At 41.0% G+C, this 18,987-nt stretch overlaps 1 protein-coding gene across 1 annotated transcript; it reads right to left on the bottom strand.

Annotated features, from left to right (window-relative positions):
* Window positions 1-271: 271 nt before the first annotated feature.
* pde9ac (phosphodiesterase 9ac) lies at window positions 272-9,762 on the bottom strand. The gene is made up of 19 exons (XM_058799575.1): window positions 9,585-9,762; window positions 6,318-6,388; window positions 6,119-6,196; window positions 5,978-6,021; window positions 5,784-5,838; window positions 5,613-5,683; window positions 4,968-5,055; window positions 4,751-4,832; window positions 4,573-4,647; window positions 4,402-4,488; window positions 4,197-4,301; window positions 4,029-4,111; window positions 3,694-3,850; window positions 2,417-2,530; window positions 2,157-2,261; window positions 1,948-2,076; window positions 1,744-1,839; window positions 1,390-1,467; window positions 272-1,182 (listed from the first exon to the last, which is right to left on the bottom strand). Exons 1-18 carry the CDS (start codon window positions 9,651-9,653, stop codon window positions 1,417-1,419), a joined length of 1,560 nt encoding a protein of 519 aa, XP_058655558.1. The 5' UTR covers window positions 9,654-9,762; the 3' UTR covers window positions 272-1,182; window positions 1,390-1,416.
* Between the last annotated feature and the right edge of the window lie 9,225 nt (window positions 9,763-18,987).

The raw sequence follows: 18,987 nt of genomic DNA, 5'->3' as shown, positions 1-18,987 counted from the left end.
GACGCCAAATGCTGACAGTGAAACATATGAATGAAATGATGCGTACAGGCCTAACCTTGTCATAATAGCAAACACATGTGACCTCCTGGTGAGAGCTTTTATTACCACATTGATAAAAGGAGAAAAGAACAGCCTTGCTCAAGAACAGCCAGGAGGCAGAACTCCCACAGACTTTATCGTCTTATTTTGAGGAAGTATTAGAAGCAAACCAGAGCAAATAGGATACAGAGAACAAAAAAATATGAGAACATTGAGCCTAAGGGTAGAAATATTGAATGTGGTTAGCAGGTATGACCTTTCAGATAGCAAAAGAAGAAATTAATTCATTTAAAAGGATGGTGAGCCAAAAATCTAAATTCTGCTGTATTTACTCTCTTTCAAGTTGTTCCAAACCTGTATGACATTATTTCTTCAGAAGAACACACACACAAAAAATATTTTTAAGAATGTTTCAACTGTCCACACAATGAAAGTCAGAACTGAGACATTTTTCAAAGTATCTTCTTTTATGTTCTTTAGGAAAAAAGTCATGAGGGTGTGTAAATTATAATCAAATTTTCCTTTCAGTTGTATCATCTATCTGGATGTTCTAGTGCAAATCCATTGATTTAAAACCTCAAAAACCAAATAAATAATGGGAAACCGAATCAAAACACTGCTAAGGGAGTTCTCATGTTCCTTAAAAGCTGATATTTAGATTTACAGTGGTATTGTGCTCACCACAAAACCACCTAAAATGTGAACTGCTGTATTCTGGAGGAACCTCAAATTTGCAAAAGGCACTAGTCACGGTTATACGTCAATGCTGTAATCCGGTATCCTAATTGCTTTGGGATCGCAAACCTTTCAGATGACTATACTATGAATGTGCATGCAACAGAAATGCAGTTTTTCCACTGAACACTGTAAAATAGAACAAAAACCAATCAAACAGGATTAAAACTGCAGTGATAAATATATATGCCCATGTCAGCCAAAAAGGCTTTATAACTGATCGATGACAAACAGAAATAATCAGACCGGCCACTCAGAAGGAAGCCACTCGTGATTTCATGAGTCGATCAGGTGACCGTTTAGATTCAGTGGATTCAAACCAGCCGTCTTCAACAGCAGCCCAGTGTCTCACAGATCCTCGTGCCGGAACTCTGTCCACACAGTGCAGACGGGTCAAAAATCAGACTCCTAAAATTACACAATAAAACTCATCAGTCATATGATCACTCTTCCAATAATGCTCCACTATAAAAAGCACAGATTACTGGAAAATAACTATAAGATGAAAGTGAAGGAAAAAGAAAACAAAGCATATAAAAGTGAAAAGAATGGCTTTCTGGAATATTAAAAGGACAAAACACTGTACTCACTGTATAATGTATCAAATATACTTACACAGTATCATTATGCTCACAGCGGTGCTTATTTCTTCTTCCCTCCTAATGACATATTTTCTGTTTTTTTCTTCTGTGCCTCATTGAACAAAAAAAAAAAAACATACCTTTATGTTAGCAAGATGGGGCACTATAATGAGGCTCTATGATATGTATGTCCATGTCTATGATATACAATATCTATCTATCTATACTGTGTATATATATATATATATATATATATATAGATATATACACACACACACTTATACATATACATACATACATACATATATTATATACACACATCTTTTTTATGTATTATTATATTTCTTTCAGTAAGCTATAACTACTATATGAGCTGAGGAGTGTTTACCTCGGTCATGGCATCATCAATTTGCTTCAGCTCCTCATAATGGTCCCGTGAGTCTCTGAGAGGCTGCACCATAATCTCTTCAATCTGAGGAAAGAGCTGAGAGGAAAACCATGACAGGATTTGAAACATCATGAAATGAGCAAATGATGACAGAATTTGCATTTTGGGCGAACTATTACTATACTGTTTGACTATTTCACCTACCTTCATGACAGTTTCAAACATGGGGATGAGAACAAATTTAATGAAGCCAATCTGGGCTGTGGGCTTGGTGACTTTGTCTCTGTCCATGAAGGGTGCCACAGGAAGCCCCTCAGATTTCTCTCTATCACTCTGAACAAAGACAAGACAGCGTAAACAAACCCACCTGTCACTGTAGAGCAATTATAACACAAGATGTAGAGTCAGCAAACCTGTATGAAATATTCCTCCAGCAGACAGTCCACCCACGGCTCTGCCACCTCTGTAGGCCGGACTTCATTGGAAATGTCACAGCATTTGATAAGAACCATCTTCAGCTGAACACATGAGAAGACGACAAATCCTTACTTGTCGAACTGTCAACAAATCTGAACCTGTCAAATTCATGTCATATACTGCTGAAAAACAATCTTTTTGCTGGTTATAGCTAGTTTAAGATATGGTTTTGACAGAAAGGGTGTATGATACATACGCAAGTCACATGCTCCTCATTGGTGAAGTCAAAATTGTCCACTTTATGCTTGAACGAGTCCAGAATCTCGCCATGTCGGGCCATGTCCGTGGCCAAAATGAGTGTGATGATAGCCTGCCAATACATTGTCATATAATAAAAACATATCTACAAATTGTAAGAACATTTCCTGCAAAAAATAACTTTGTGGCCATTCACACAGAATGATTTTGCTTTTTTTCAAAATTGAGATTTATACATCATCTAATAAGCTAATAAATAAATAAGCTTTCCATTGATGTATGGTTTGTTATGATCAGACGAAATTTGGCCGAGATACAACTATTTGACAATCTGGAATCTGAGGGAAACAAAGAGAAAATCGCCTTTAAAGTTGTCCAAATGAAGTTCTTAGCAATGCATATTACTAATCAAAAATTAAGTTTTGATACATTTATGGTAAGAAATTTACAAAATATCTTCATGGAACATGATCTTTACTTAATATCATAATGATTTTTGGCATAAAAGAAAAATCAATAATTTTGACCCATACAATGTATTTTTGGCTATTGCTACAAATATACCTCAGCAACTTAAAACTGGTTTTGTGGTCCAGGGTCACATATGTGCTAAACGGACGTCTTTGATGGTTGTGCTTACATCTTTTTCAGCGTCTCTAGTGTAAGGGTGTTGCAATATACTGATTTTGACAATAAACATTACATTTAAAAAAATAAATATTGATATCATGTTAGTACCACACATGCGATAATAGCATAAATAACCCACCTTAACACTACCTGTCATAAAATTAAAGGAAAAAAAAGACAAGGACAGTACAAAGCTACTACTGCTCATGTTGGATTTGAAATATGAAATCAAGGCACTCTATTCACACCTAAAAAAAAAAATGTATCCACCAATATGAGAATTCTTTGGATTCTGTAAAAAAAATGGGGTGTTAAACATCACAGTCTGCAGGAAGCACAGATCAACAGGAAGTTGTTTTTTGTATGCTTATGCCAAATAATAGAGAACACAAAATAAACAAAGTTAAAGATGAATTTGATTGATAGCACTATTTATTTTTAAAACAAATTCTATTGATATAACAATAATATTTCAATTGTGAATTCTGTTGGCTACGATAATCATATACTCTCCGAAAAAAAGGTATGAGACCTCACGTTTTTTTCCTTCCACTACCCTGCGTCTCAACTTTTTAAACACAAAAACACATTCTGTGTGAACGGCCCCTAAATTTCATAAATGAGAGTTGATATTTTGTGCTATACCTGTCGGATCTGTTTAAAGGCCTCTGGGTCCACATTTGCAAATACATTACACTCCGGCAGTGAGAGTATCTGGAAGGCCACAGCGCAGTGGTGATTCTCCAGGGGCGAGATGTCATTGTAGCGCACTGCCAACTCAGTACGAGCATTGATCTGGTACCTGCATATATACAGCGCTACATTATCTCGTCATATGTCATGGGAATGATTCCTAAGATAAACCGCACAGATATAAGGCTGTAAAATTGTCATCACGAACGTGCAAATACCTGGGTACACCTGTATGTTTTTATGGGAACTGACTCAAGAGCATAATTACACAGAGGTGAAGATCTTACGTGTTGTTGTATCCAGGGTGGTCTAAGTCGTGACACACGGCAGCAGTCATTAAAATGCCCAGATCTGTCAGCGTGAGCTTTTCCTGTAGGCCACACACACACGGGTTTCCACTTTTACTGTTCTACAGTAATTGCTGTACTAATTGCTACGTACGTAAAAGTTCTCACCTGAAGGTTGCAGAGGTGGATCATGCCATACATCATCTGACTCACGCAGAAACAATGGCGGAAATTATGGAACGGGTTGCCGCGGTAATTTTCCTGAATGCCCAGCTGAGAACATATAAAAAGAGCTGTTAACCTGACTGGAAAACTCAGTGGAAATCACCTTTCTTGCACCCTTTCATTTTTACAATTATACTAATTTTCTTACCAGCCAGCGTTTGAGAGTAATCGGGTTCATGTTAAACTCCTTCACGAGGCCTAAGTCATGGTACATGTACTCCAAACAGCTCAGCATCTGATAAACAGGAAACCATAAAATGAGCATGTGTGCATGAATTCATCTCTAAATGTATTGAATATTGCACTGAGTCAGACTCACTTCATTGTGCTCCCAGTGCCAAACATCAAAGGTTGGTTTCTTCAGCGCTTCAATGGTCTCCTGAGAAAGTGTGTACTGAGAAAATCAAGATTAACAGAGATTAATACCACATAGAGACAAGATGTTCTCCCGCAGGGCACATAATTCAATCAAAGCATGTCATAAAACTTTAAAGCACCTTTGGATAGCTGGGGACGTCACGTCTAGGAGTTAATTTCTTTCCATCGTCGGAGAAATTGTATTTGCATGGACAATTCACTCTAAAAGGAGAGTGGTTGATTGGTCATTTAGATACATTTGTGTTTCTTTTTTGAAAAAGAGCTACTCTAGATGGATAAACAGATAGATCGTCATGCTTGCGTTGACTTCACTAGGAGATATTTTCTTTCACTTACCTTCCTCCTGCTCTGGATGTCATCTCATCTCTTAGCTTCTTCAAATCGTTTTTGCACTTTTCGATCTCCACGACCTTTAACCCCTCCACTGCATAGAAAATCATCATAGTAAGAAGAGTGGTTATCACTTGTCTGTGCTGTTGCTAGGGTGGCCTGAGCCAAAATATCCTAGTCTTTATGATATTTTGGTCCCTAGATATGGTGCAGGGTTGTCCTCAGGATCTTCAACAGAAGCTTGAAGGCTTACAAAAGCAATATCACACCTCTCATCAACAAGCCATAATTGACACTTTGCCAGGAGTTTGATTGACAGGCGATCTGACCAATCATAATGCCGATTCTGCCTTTTTTCCGACAAACAAACCAGACAGGAGAGTAGATTAACGTCGGTGGACCTGTACTTGAAAAATGGTGTGTATTGATGTCTTTCTGCGATTGAAACAAGAAACCTTCTGATGTTCGTTCATGTTTATTTCATGCAATAACTAGTAAAGAGTAAGATTTGATCAGTTCACGTGCTGCTTGAACTGAAAATCTGTTTAGATTCATGTGAGTCTTGTAGTGTACTTCAGCTTTAAGCCTGAGCTACAATCAAACCAGATAACAAGAAGAAAGTAGTCAAACAGCAACTCTGTCATTACATACGTTCTACTCTCTTCTCCAGCATAGCCAATCTGTTGGTCACTTCCGTTTTTAGTTCATTGATCCTGAATGCTCTGTGGAGTGAAGGAAAAATGTTTTCCTGGTTTTAGTACAAAACCATTATGGTGATAAAGATTCATCTTCAGTCCATGAGAAAACAAACATGTCCATTACCTGCTGAACTGCTCTGCTACCTGTGAGAGCACATTCTGAAACATATCTTCCTTTTCTGTGGAGTTAAATACACAGGGTATAAATCAGGACAGAACACCTCTTAGCTTGAAACATTATAATGAGCTAATGTAAATATAGGGTACTGAAGGTCATAAGTGAGTCAAACGCTGTAAAAAAAAAAAGATGCATGTTACCTCCCAGCTGGCCGGTAGACAAAGGAATGACTTTGTACAGGGAGCTACAAAATGGGACAAAATGGGATCATTAACTGACAGCTTAAACTGAAAATGAACATAATTGCTTATACAAACAACAAGGGCCAGACTGCGTTTTACTTGGGGGTGTTGGTGGGCATCGTGGGATCAGTGGACACAAGTGCACCTTCAGGGTCCACCATCATTATAGCAGTGTTCCTATAGACAGAAGAAATGAAAAGTTGACGAGTTTATTATGTCTGGCACCGAACATGTTGTACACTAGGTTTGCAAAATGGATTGAGGTGTTGATTAGTGCGGATATCAGTGATATACAGACCTAGGGATGTTGGAGGAGGAACACAGCAGTTCTTTGATATCACATGGGCTGCAGTGACGACTGAAAAGCACCTGAGCAGGACAAATAAGGGTGTGTTAGTTGTATTATGGGTATATTTGTCGTCATACTTGTACCACAATGAGAAAACAATAGGCTCATGCTACTGCGCTATAATACTGCAATGCAATTCAAACACATAACTTGAGATAAGTATCTTGAAATGTCATTGAAAATATTGGGGGATTTTAAAGAAGTGGTTGATCAGCTTTTTCGAAGGCCTAATTTGTGTTTATGGGGTGCAGTGATAAATGAATGATTTTGATTCCACCAGAAAAATCCCTTTATTATCTCTATGTTTCTCCTAAGCAGAAATTAGATTAAATAGAGACTTTGGCTTAAGTTTCACACTTTACTCAGATCTACATATTCATAGTATCATCTCATTTGTCTGTTTTTAATTTTAGCCAAAACATGAGACAAAGTTAATGGTCTAAAACTTAATTCAGAACTGAGCACTAAATCAGCATATTAAAATGATTTCTGAATGATCATGTGACACTGAATACTGGAGTAACGGCTGCTGAAAATTCAGCTTTGCCATCAGGAATAAATAATTAAAATATACTAAAACAGAAAAGAGTTATTATACATTTTAATAATATTTCACAACATTACTGTTTTTCCTGTATTTTTTATTAAATTAATGCTGCCTTGGTGAGCATATGACACTTCTTCCAAAACCATGTAAAAATCTTACAGACCCCAAACTTTTGAAGAGTAATGTACAAGCCGAATTCCGGAAATGTTGGGACATTTTTTAAATTTGAATAAAATGAAAACTAAAAGAATTTCAAATCACATGAGCCAATATTTTATTCACAATAGAACATAGATAACATAACAAATGTTTAAACTGAGAAATTTTAAAATTTTATGCACAAAATGAGCTCATTTCAAATTTGATGCCTGCTACAGGTCTCAAAATAGTTGGGATGGGGGCATGTTCACCATTGTGTAGCATCTCCTCTTCTTTTCAAAACAGTTTGAAGACGTCTGGGCATCGAGGTTATGAGTTTCTGGAGGTTTGGTGTTAGAATTTGGTCCCATTCTTGCCTGATATAGGTTTCCAGCTGTATCAAGAGTTTGTGGTCGTCTTTGACGTATTTTTTGTTTAATGATGCGCCAAATGTCCTCTATAGTTGAAAGATCTGGACTGCAGGCAGACCAGTTCAGCACCCGGACTCTTTTACTATGAAGCCATGCTGTTGTAATAGCTGCAGTATGTGGTTTTGCATTGTCCTGCTGAAATACACAAGGCCTTCCCTGAAATAGACGTCGTCTGGAGGGGAGCATATGTTGCTCTAAAACCTTTATATACTTTTCAGCATTCATAGTGCCTTCCAAAACATGCAAGCTGCCCATACCGTATGCACTTATGCACCCCCATACCATCAGAGATGCTGTCTTTTGAACTAAACGCTGATAACACGCTGGAAGATCTCCCTCCTCTTTAGCCCCGAGGACACGGCGTCCGTGATTTCTAACAAGAATGCCAAATTTGGACTCGTCTGAGCATAGAACACTTTTCCACTTTGAGAGGAAACAGTCCATTTTAAATGAGCCTTGGCCCATATGTTCACATATGGCTTCATTTTTGCATGATAGAGCTTCAGATGGCATCTGCAGATGGCACGGCAGATTGTGTTTACAGACAGCGGTTTCTGGAAGTATTCCTGGGCCCATTTAGTAATGTCAATGATAGAATCATGCCGATGAGTTATGCAGTGTCGTCTGAGGGCCCGAAGACCACGGGCATCCACCAAATGTCTTCGGCCTTGTCACCTTGTCGCCTTACACACAGAGATTTCTCCAGTTTCTCTGAATCTTTTGATGATGTTATACACTGTAGATGATGAAATTTGCAAAGCCTTTGCAATTTGACTTTGAGGAACGTTGTTTTTAAAGTATTCCACAATCTTTTTACGCACTCTTTCACAGATTGGAGAACCTCTGCCCATCTTTACTTCTGAGAGACTCTGCCTCTCTAAGACATCCCTTTTATAGCTAATCATGTTACAGACCTGATGTCAATTAACTTAATTAGTTGCTAGATGTTCTCCCAGATTAATTTTTTTCAAAATTTCTTGCTTTTTCAGCCCTTTGTTACCCCTGTGCCAACTTTTTTGTAGCAGGCATCAAATTTGAAATGAGCTCATTTAGTGGATAAAAGTGAAAAATTTCTCAGTTTAAACATTTGTTATGTTCTCTATGTTCTATTGTGAATATAATATTGGCTCATGTGATTTGAAAGTCTTTTAGTTTTCATTTTATTCAAATTTAAAAAACGTCCCAACGTTTCCGAATTCAGGTTGTAAATATATATATATATATATATATATATATATATATATATATATATATATGTTAGAACTCATATGTTCAATTAAATTAGTTTATTAAATAAAATCATTTAAATAGAGAATAACAAAGGTGAAAGAGGCAGCTGTGGTAGACAGGTTCAGATCACCAATAGATCCTGTACTACAGTAAACATATGCCACACTCAATGCTCTCAATGTCCACTTGGCCTCTCTGAGCTCTTAAGAAGTTGTGTACGCTTCAAGATGAATCGCTGAATCTGACACATGTATTTCTAAAATACATAAAACATTTTTCATCTATCATAGATTATAATATGCAGAAAATGAGCATGATTGAGCATCTGTAAGATCCGTATGTAGAACAACACGCTGTAAATTGGACTTAAACACAATTATTAATAGTTTTTCAGCCATTCTCTAGGAAACAACAGGAGAAAACAATGTGTCAAGTGTTACAAGTATGCAATGTCAATCACACCTGTGGAACACGCCACCTTCATTTTTATTTTTAACCTGTGCACACTGATCTCCCAGCACTCCTCTTGACAGATTTACTAGTGCCATGACCAACTGCTTAATATCTGGTTTACTGGCTTTGATTCAGCATTTCAGGACTTAAATATTTGTAATGAACCGCTATATCAACCAGGACCATATTTAGCCATTTTGTTTGTCAATGGATAATTTTTCCATAAAATGCATTCATTTAATTTAAGCAATTGTGTGTGTGCATTTAATTCAACTCATAAAACTGTCAGGATTATATTGGCCATCAGCCACCCTGCTTTCTAGTTATTGGTCAACCACCAATAGCACTTCAAGATCTCAAGATAACCAGCTTGTGAGTTTAAATCCAGATAAACATACACTAAAATGAGACACTCACCTTCTGCACTTTACCATCTACATCCAAATAGATGGTTTTGGGAGCATAAGAGGAGGAGCCAGACCCCATGCTGACAGGATGAACTAGCAAGCCACTTGTCCTGGTACCCCTATCCAGGAGCAGATCCACCAAGACCAGATCTCAAAAGGCCCACCAAAAAAAGTCTTTAACCATGTAGTCTTGTGCTGTCAATCAAACAAATAAGAGGTAATTGAAGATTCAGTTAACCCTTAGAATTGTGCTAACCATACTATGGTGCAGAGCTGCTTTAACCCTTGTAGGGTTAAAGCAGTGTTACACTTTTCAGAAACAAGGGTCAAGCTATCCCCGTACAATGAGGTTCAGTGTTGTTTTAAACCACAACTTACTTTCAATGTATGGGAAAAAAACAGTTGAAACATTTTTAAATACCTTCTTTTGTGTTCTGCAGAAGGAAGAAAATCATAGAGGGTTGAAGTAAATTAGAAAAGAATTGAAAATTTTTGGTGAATTATTTCTTTAAAAGTGTTCTCACAAGACAAATCAAATCCACAGAACACACCTTATAGTGCACATCTGTGCAGAAGTACAACTTTAATAACCCTCAATTGACTCTGATTGAACAATCAGACATAGTGTCACCTGAAACTTTCTTGGAAACTTTCTTGAAGATACAGCAGGCCGTGTTTATTTCTAACCATGTAACTTAATCTGGACGTAATGAAATGTTCTATTCGTAGCACTGCAGATAAAATGTTTGAGCCATAAAATAGCAGTCTTGCCTGTGCAGCGTCAGCAGCTCCCAGTTCTCCCCGCATGCAGGCAGCGTTCCCAGCCGTCCCAGGTGCACTATGGAGCCAAATAGAGCAAGTGAGAAAGGGAAACCTGGGTATATTGAAGGACCCTGAATATAATTGTCACTCTTCACCGTTGTCAGGGGGAACAGTTACTACGGTGAAAAGGTGCCCAGCCCCCTTGTTGTCTGTTGTTGCTGTTGTAATCATTTAATTTAGTCCTTTCATTCACCCTGCTTAATTTAGGAGCCCACCCTGGAGTCTATATTTACGTTTGAAAAAATGATGGTCCATTGTGTCATATGCAGCTTCAGCGCTTGAACCTGAAGAGATTTGTGGGTCTTATAACACATTTGTATCGGTAATGGAAAACTAAGAACCTTGAGGTCAAACTAAAGGCAAATTTAAATAAAAACGTTGCAACTGTTATAAAATTGAGGCTGTGTGAAAGTAATTGTGGGTGAATTCAATGACATTTCAGTCAATGTAATGTGCCAGTTTTCTGTGTCCACTCAGAGCAACATATGTTCTGGTCAGCTGACATAACCACTCACAAAAATGTTGGATCACGTTCACGAACATTATTATTGTGGCTGGATCATTAACAGCCTGAACAAACTGGGGATGGAAGTGTGAACAGCAGATACAAGCGCAAACCTGTTCTGAGCCTCCTACCTCTCTAATCTCATCCCTGAGGGGCCAGAAAAGCTTCCTATGTCTTAATACTCCGAGTCTCATGTGCCATTGACTACACTCCTCTGTGGAAATAGATTAGCAGTCTGGGCTGCCCAGAGGGGCTGTTTTAGTGCTGACACTGGGGTTTTCACGGTTTTAATAAGAACATAAGACTGGATAGGCCTAGTGTGGATAATAAGAGATCAAACCTGTTTTTTTAACCATTTGGCCAATGAAGTTCACGTCTAACTTTCAACATCACCAAAGGCAGCTTAACAACAGACCTGCACAAAAGCATAAATTTAAAAGCTTATGTAACTAGGTGAGAAAGAAAATCACACCTCGGGTAATCAGAAATGCATATGCTTGCTGCTAATCATGGGACAAAAGAGAAGAGTCCGGTCATATTTCAATAATAAAGGATCTAAGGAGAAGACATTATCCTGATAATAAAAGGCTTTATGGTTGTTCAGTTTATGGATGTGTGTCCGGGCCAGATCTAGACAGGAATATGGAAAACTCCTCCATTAGGGTCCTTTCATCTTCTCCTTTCGCTTTTCAGCATCCTTAATGTTTCACCCACTCTCTGTGTCTGAAGCTTGAAAGTCTTCTTGAAAGATTCGTATTGTGTTTCTCTGATTCGTTAAGATGAGAAAAGCAACCACACTGTATTGACTTCAAAATCCACACAAAATATGTGAAATGGCTGATAACTGAACACAGCAAAAGACTGGCTCCCTAATGATGTTGAAGTCAGTCAACTATATTCTTTACTCAGTATAGAAAAGGTTAAAGAGATTTTGTTAATACTACTGCATTTAGAATCAGACATTCCGATTTGGGGTTTTCTGGTCTGATTAGAGTATCTACTCCAAAATGTTTCCATGAGCCTTGATTGCAACCATTCTGCATAATCACCACTTACACACAACGCTTTTTACCATGTCAAGTACTAGCGTTCATAGGCAAAGAAGAGTGAGAGAACTGCTAACCCTTGACTGGAAGCTAAAACAAACGCCAATAATTTAAATAATGCAGTTAAATGCCTAATTCAGATTACAGCACTATTAACGGCATCTTCAGCCTGCTATGTCAAAACTTCACTGCTGCACCCTCATACTCATCCTTCTTCATTTAAAAACAAGGTGAATGAGCTATTTATGGAGTAAGAGTTATATATTTTCTGTTTCTTTGTTTTTTCAAGACAGATCTATAGTGAAAATAAATTCCTGAACTATACAATGTCTGACATCTGATTGGCTGACCAATGTTGGGCTTCTTACTCAAAAAAACTGATTTATTACTCGTTACTAGTTAGGCTACTCCTTTCAAAAGTAATATTATTACTTCACTTATTATTTTCTGGCAACGGTAATTAGTTGCATTACTGGTTACATTACTTTTTTTTTTTAATCTAAATAATTACATGATTTGTTCATTAATTAATCTAATTAGTCACAAATAATTATTTGTCAATATTTTATGAGAAAAAAACTCTAAAAGCCCCAAATAAATAATAAAAAGATTAATTATCCTGTCAGACAGTGACGTTGAATAGATAACACACAAAAAAGTGGCCTTTCAAAACGTTAATGTTGTATGTTTTAATTCTGTGACTCTCCTCATCAATTCAACACATTCTTGTATTCTGTGTGGAATATGTTTCAAGCCTCTGCATCACATCTTGCTCTCAAAGGGATAGTTCACCCAAAAATGAAAATTCTCTCATCATTTACTGACCCTCATGTCGTCCCAGATGTTTATGACTTTCTTTCTTCAGATGAATACAAGCAAAGATTTTTAGTCCAGATAATGCAAGGTAATGCAATCGTTTCACTTAAGAAGACACTGATTCATTAACAGGGATTGCATGAGTTACTGTCATATTCACTTTGTGTAGTTTTTGCAGTGCCATTTTTGGATGTCCCATGCACGTAATGTTCATCTGATAAATGAAAGTCATACGGGATGGTATGAGGGTGGAAAGGATGGAGTTTCCTTTTAATCCCTTTCCCTGTATTTATTTTCCTGTGTTCCACTGTGCTGCATTTTAATTGTTGTTGCTGCACTATATATATACACGTTTGACCTGTGCCATTGCAATTTGTTTCGTTTTCTCCCTTTAACCAAACTTCTGAATGTCTGTCAGAAAAGAAAGTACTTCTACTTTTTTAATATTTGAGTACAATTTAAAGTTGTACTTTTACTCAAGTATGTTTTAAGGCCAGATACTTGTACTTTCACTTGAGTAAAATTTTTGAGTACTTTTTACCTCTTGCTTAGTCGGTTACTTTTGTAACCTTGGTTCCCTTAGATGTGGGAACGAGAAAAACTCTGAAGACTGAAGACTGATATAAGAATGAACCAATGGCTTGTCAGTGGTGCTGCACGAGCCTATGGCGGTGAAGCCCGCCAGAATGGGCGGGGCCATCTGGCTATATAAGCAGGCATTTTGCCATAGGATATCAGGTCAAATTCGACTGAAGCGATGACACAGAGTTGTGCAGCGTCATGGCACAGCACGGCACAGATCACAATACTTGTTCCTGTATCTAAAGGGAACCGAGGTTACGAAAGTAATCGAGTACATTCCCTGCCGATACTTCACTCGAAGTATCTGAGCCGCTGCACAGATGTCTGCTATGGACACACCTCTAGACCACGCCCAGGAAGAGGCCACGCCTCGAGTAGAATGGGATCTCACTCCTATGGGACTCTGAAGGCCCAGGGAGGAGTAAGCTAATGTGATAGCATCAACCAGCCATCGAGAGATCCTCCGCTTTGTGGCCGGAGACCCTTTAGTGCGACCGCCAAAGCATACGAAGAGTTGTTCCGACTGCCTGAAAGAAGCTGAACACTCGATGTAAATTCTCAGTGCCCTGCCCAGGCAAAGAAGTTTAAACTCCTGGTCCTCCTCAGAAGGAGGAAGCGCAGAGAGTGTAATAACCTGGGCTCTAAACGGAGTGTAGAGCACTTTAGGGACATACGCATGTCTTGGCTTTAGGACAACTTTGGAGTCGTTAGGCCCAAACTCAAGACAGACAGGGCTCATTGAGACAACCTGCAAATAACCTACTCGCTTAACTGATGCTAGCGCCAGTAGCAGAGCGGTTTTCAGCGACAGAGCCTTTAAGCTCGCAGACTGAAGTGGCTCAAAGTGGGAGCGTTTGAGGGCTCTCAGGACCATGGGCAGATCCCATGTAGGGAGCACGAGGGGCCTGGGCAGATGGAGCCTCGTGGATCCCTTCAGAAAACGGACAACTAGGTTGTTCCAGCCCACTGACTGTCCGGCTATAGGAGCGTGAGAAGCTGCTATAGCTGCCACATAGACTTTGAGCGTGGAAGGGGAACGGCCCTTGTCCAACAGCTCTTGTAAGTAGGATAATATCACTGATATGTCACATGTTATTGGGTCCTCGCCACGGGTTTTGCACCAGGCGGCGAAAATCGACCACTTTAGGGCGTAGAGGCATCTCGTAGACAGGGCTCTAGCCTGTGAGATAGTGTTCAGAATGCTCTCTGGGAGATCTACTGATTCCCGCTGAGAGCCCATAGGTGCAGTGCCCACAGCTCGGGCTGGGGGTGCCAAATTGTTCTGTTCGCCTGAGAGAGGAGGTCCCGCCTCAGGGGAATGGGCCACGGAGCTGCTGTCAGGAGCTGAGACAGCTCTGAGATCCAGAGATGGTTCTTGCAGAGCGGGGCCACCAGAAGCACTCTGACTACCTGGGGGATCGGGACGATCAGGGGGAAAGCATACAGGAGGAGGTTGGGCCATTCGTGGGCCAACGTGTCCTCGGTCTTTGAAAATTAAGTTTGGCAGTGAGAGTTGTCTTTTGAGGCGAAGAGGTCAACGTCTGCCTTGCCAAAGATCTCCAAGATTTTCTGAACCGTCTGTGGGTGGAGCATCCACTCTTCTGAGGAGACATTGCTCCGAGATAGCATGTCTGCTCCTTAGTTCAGTACGCTGGGCACATGTGCTTTCCTCAATGAACGCAGGTTGAGATGTGCCCACTCCAAGAGGCGTTTTACCATCTCGAAAAGGCGTTTCGAGGTGAGCCCGCCTTGGTGATTTATGTATGACACCACCATCATGCTGTCTGACCGGACAAGCACGTGATGTCCCATTAGGACTGGCAAGAAGGTCTGAAAAGCTCGACATACTGCCGTCAGTTCGAGGCAGTTGATTTGTATCTGGCCTTCCGCATTTGTCCAGGAGCCGAAGGTCAGTCTGCCGTCGCACAGAGCACCCCAACCTGTGTTGGGTGCATCTGTCAAGACAACTTTCCTTCTGTAAACCAATCCCATAGTCACGCCTCACTCGAACCACTGTAGGTCCTTCCAGGGGGCCAGGGCCGTCACGCAGGCCTGGTCCACCCTGATGTGGATGCGTCCATGACACCACGCATGGGGCAGAAATTCAAGGTTTCAGCCAGTACTGAAGGGGTCTCATTCTGAGTAGGCCCAACTGAAATACTGGTGCTGCGGAGGCCATGAGGGTCAGCATCCTCTGAAACCTCTTGAGAGGGTAGGAGGCTCCATTTCTGAAGGAAGCCGCGAGCTGCTGTATAGCCAGTGCACGATCTGGCGCGACTGTCGCCCACATGTGGACTGAGTCAAAAACTGCCCCCAGGAACGGAATTAGTTGCCTGGGGAACAGAGAGCACTTGGCAAAATTGATCCTGAGTCCCAAGCGCTCTATGACTGAGGAGGAGGAATCTGTGGGCTATCAGCTCGGTCTCCGACTGTGCTAACACGAGCCAGTTGTCGAGATAATTCAGGATACGGATTCCCATCTGTCGTAAAAGTGTGGGGAGCCAGAGACAGCCCGAAGGGCAGGACTGGGTATTGGTAAGCCACTCCCTCGAAGGCGAATCTCAAGAATCGTCTGTGATGGGGGGCTATCTGGATGTGAAAGTAAGCATCTTTCAGATTCAATGAAAATAACCAGTCCCCTGGGCAAATTTGCGAGAGGATCTGCTTCAGTGTAATCCAGGGGTGGGCAATTAATTTTCCCAAGGGGCCACATGAGAAATTTGGGCGGTTGCAGAGGGCCAGACCAATACACTTAACTCAATTCTGCCCAGTGTATTTTATATCTCTCTATAAATGGAACATTACAATCATACAATGAAAATGTGGAGCAAACAATTATACCAGTAGCTGAACATTCACAAAAACTTGAAAATATGCATTTTTTTGCAGTGTTTCAAAAACTACCATCACAATTTTGAACAAAAAAATCAAGTATTTCAAAGATTATGTACGTAGTCAAAACCTGAAACACACATTCTCATAGATGTATTCATTACCAATAGCTATATCGGACCACAACTTTATATTTTTCTAAACCGCTGAAAATAGAGTCCATGGGACATCAGTAAAGTATCAGTCTATAAACGATGAGGAAAATAGGATAGGCAACACATACTTGACAAAAAAAGACCAGAGTTTTTGGGAGACAACGTAGGCCATTTGTAGACTTTCTGTGATTTACAATGCACAGCCCAGAAGCAACAATATCTGCCGAATGGAAAGGGTTGGCTATTCACAACATAAAATATAGCCTACATAGGCTATTTTTTATTTATTTAAAAAATTGAAAAATCAATATTACGGACGGACATCTCTCCGTTACGGACGTGACAGTTCTGAAAACGGAATTTATCCGACAATGGAAACGCGTAGCTAAAATGCTTTAAAAACTTTAACAGAGACGTCTAGCTGCCTATTTAATAGGGCTGCCCCCAACAACTTAACTAGTCGTTCATTTAAGTCATTAATCGCATGTTTATATTAAAACGAATAATCCAATGAGCTTCAATTCTGCGCTCAAGCACACGTATAAAGGTTGCCACCAAGCACAGGCAAAAGTCGCCTAATGATTATGAATGTGTTGGAAAAAAGGAGATATTTTAATTATTTATTAATTCTCTCTCATCTCCAGAGTACTGGACATGCCTTTAGAGAGAAATGCAACCTTCATACAGATTACAATAATCAGGAAATATTTTTTTTTGAATTGGTTCGTTTAAAAGTATTTCTATAGATATAGCCTATTTCACATGTCTGTGAGGCAGCCGTACGCTGAGTTTCGATCAGTTCTTTTTTCTCGCGTGCTCAAGCTTCAGAGATGGCAGAAAGCGCGTCCTGCTTTCATTATTTTCCAAAAGCAAAGTTTTTTTTTTTATGAGTTTACAGAAATAAGTTTCGAACTGATTTTAAGTTGTTTCATTATCAGGAAACAAAGCTGTTGCCTTGAAAATAAAAGCAGTGCGGTTGTATTGCATAATTACACCTAGACCTATTTGCGATTGACTTTAAATTCACGATTCACGAATCACCTCATGCGGGCCGGTCAAGGATAGCCAGAGGGCCGGATGTGGCCCGGGGGCCGTACAATACCCAGGTCTGGTGTAATCAGTCTCAACGTCCATCTCATGAGGGCGCGGTTCAGGCATCTGAGATCGAGGATGGGCCGCAGAGCCTCCATCCTTTTTGGGGACGAGGAAGTAACAGCTGTAGAAGCCTGATTCGCTCTGAGCTGGTGGAACCATTTCTAACGCCCTTTCGCCAGCAAATTCTTTACCTCGGCTCACAGAACGTGAGCGTTCTCGCTTTGCACTGAGGTAGAGACCACGCCGCTGAAACGCGGGGGTCTTCGAGCATATTGAAATGAGTATCCTCGTTCTATAGTCCCTAGAACCCACTGAGACACTCTGGGGATGGCACTCCAGGCCTTGGCCGTGTGGCAAGGGGTTGGATTAGTTCAGATGGTGAGTCGCCGTGCGGGGACTCGACACTCATCATAACTGGAAGGGGAAATTTGCTCTCTTTTTGAAAATGTTTGTTTTTTATTTTTCCCGTTATCCTCTGTATGAGGGTGTTTTTAGAACGGGCCCGTGATTCACAAAATTTTTTAGAACAAACATACTGCCGCTGGAATCCAGAACTGAACGGAGTGCTTGAGGGCACGACAGAGCATTTTGGGGCTGGTCCGGCATTTGCAAAACTTTGCCCCCTCCTCTTCCTTTCCAGCAGATCAAGACGATGCCGGGGGCACGGGGTCCAAGCTCATCTTGGGCCAGGGTCCTTGGCGCTTTGGAAAGGGGCTCAGGCTTTTGAGCAGGCTGAGCGAGTGACGGCGTAGCTTTCGCTGGCTGCTGTGCTGGAGCAGGCTTGGGGCGACTGGTGGCTGTTGCAGAGCTGGAACATTTCGGCAGGAAGTGTTGCTTTGCCTGGGACGACTTCTGAGCCGTGGTAAATTGCTCTGCAAATCCCTCGACGGCAGGTCCAAACAGCCCCATAGGGGAGACCGGGGAGTCGAGGAAGGGAACCTGTCAGCCTCCTTAATTTCCATGAGGTTTAGCCAGAAGTGGCACTCCAGCACCACTAGATTGGCCACTGACCTCCCTATGGCCTGTGCTGTGGCCTTGGTAGCCCTTAAGGCCAGGTCTGTGGCGCTGTGCAGCTCCCTGAAGGCTGCGTCATCAGGTCCTGACTCATCCATGGTTTGGAGGAGTTTAGCCTGGAAGACCTGGAGCACGGCCATGGAGGGCAAGGCTGAGGCGGCCTGCCCGGCGGAGGAGTATGCTCGTCCAGCGAGGGCAGAAGTCATCCTGCAGGGTTTGGAGGGGTGAGCGACCTTTGCTTTCCATCCAATGGCAGTAAGTGGGCAAAGGTGCGCAGCTACTGCTTCATCGAGAGGGGTCATCCTCTCGTAACCCCTTTCTTCAGCTCCATCCACTGAGGAGAGAGCAGAAGAAGAGTTGGCGGGCCGAATATGGAGCATGCCACGACTTCGTGAGCTCGTCGTGGACCTCCGGGAAAAACGGAGAGGCTCGCTGACAAGGGTCCTGGTGGCGCCCTGGCAGGAACCATTCGCCCAGATGGCTACGAGTGGGCTCCTCCGCGTAGACCTCAGTCCTCAACTGCCTTAGAGAGGATGTGGAAAAGTT

This window comes from Onychostoma macrolepis, chromosome 15 (assembly GCF_012432095.1).
Source record: "Onychostoma macrolepis isolate SWU-2019 chromosome 15, ASM1243209v1, whole genome shotgun sequence".
Taxonomy (NCBI): Eukaryota; Metazoa; Chordata; class Actinopteri; order Cypriniformes; family Cyprinidae; genus Onychostoma; species Onychostoma macrolepis.
The sequence above is the reverse complement of the archived record's forward strand: the minus strand, read 5'-3'. Positions and strand labels throughout refer to the sequence as shown.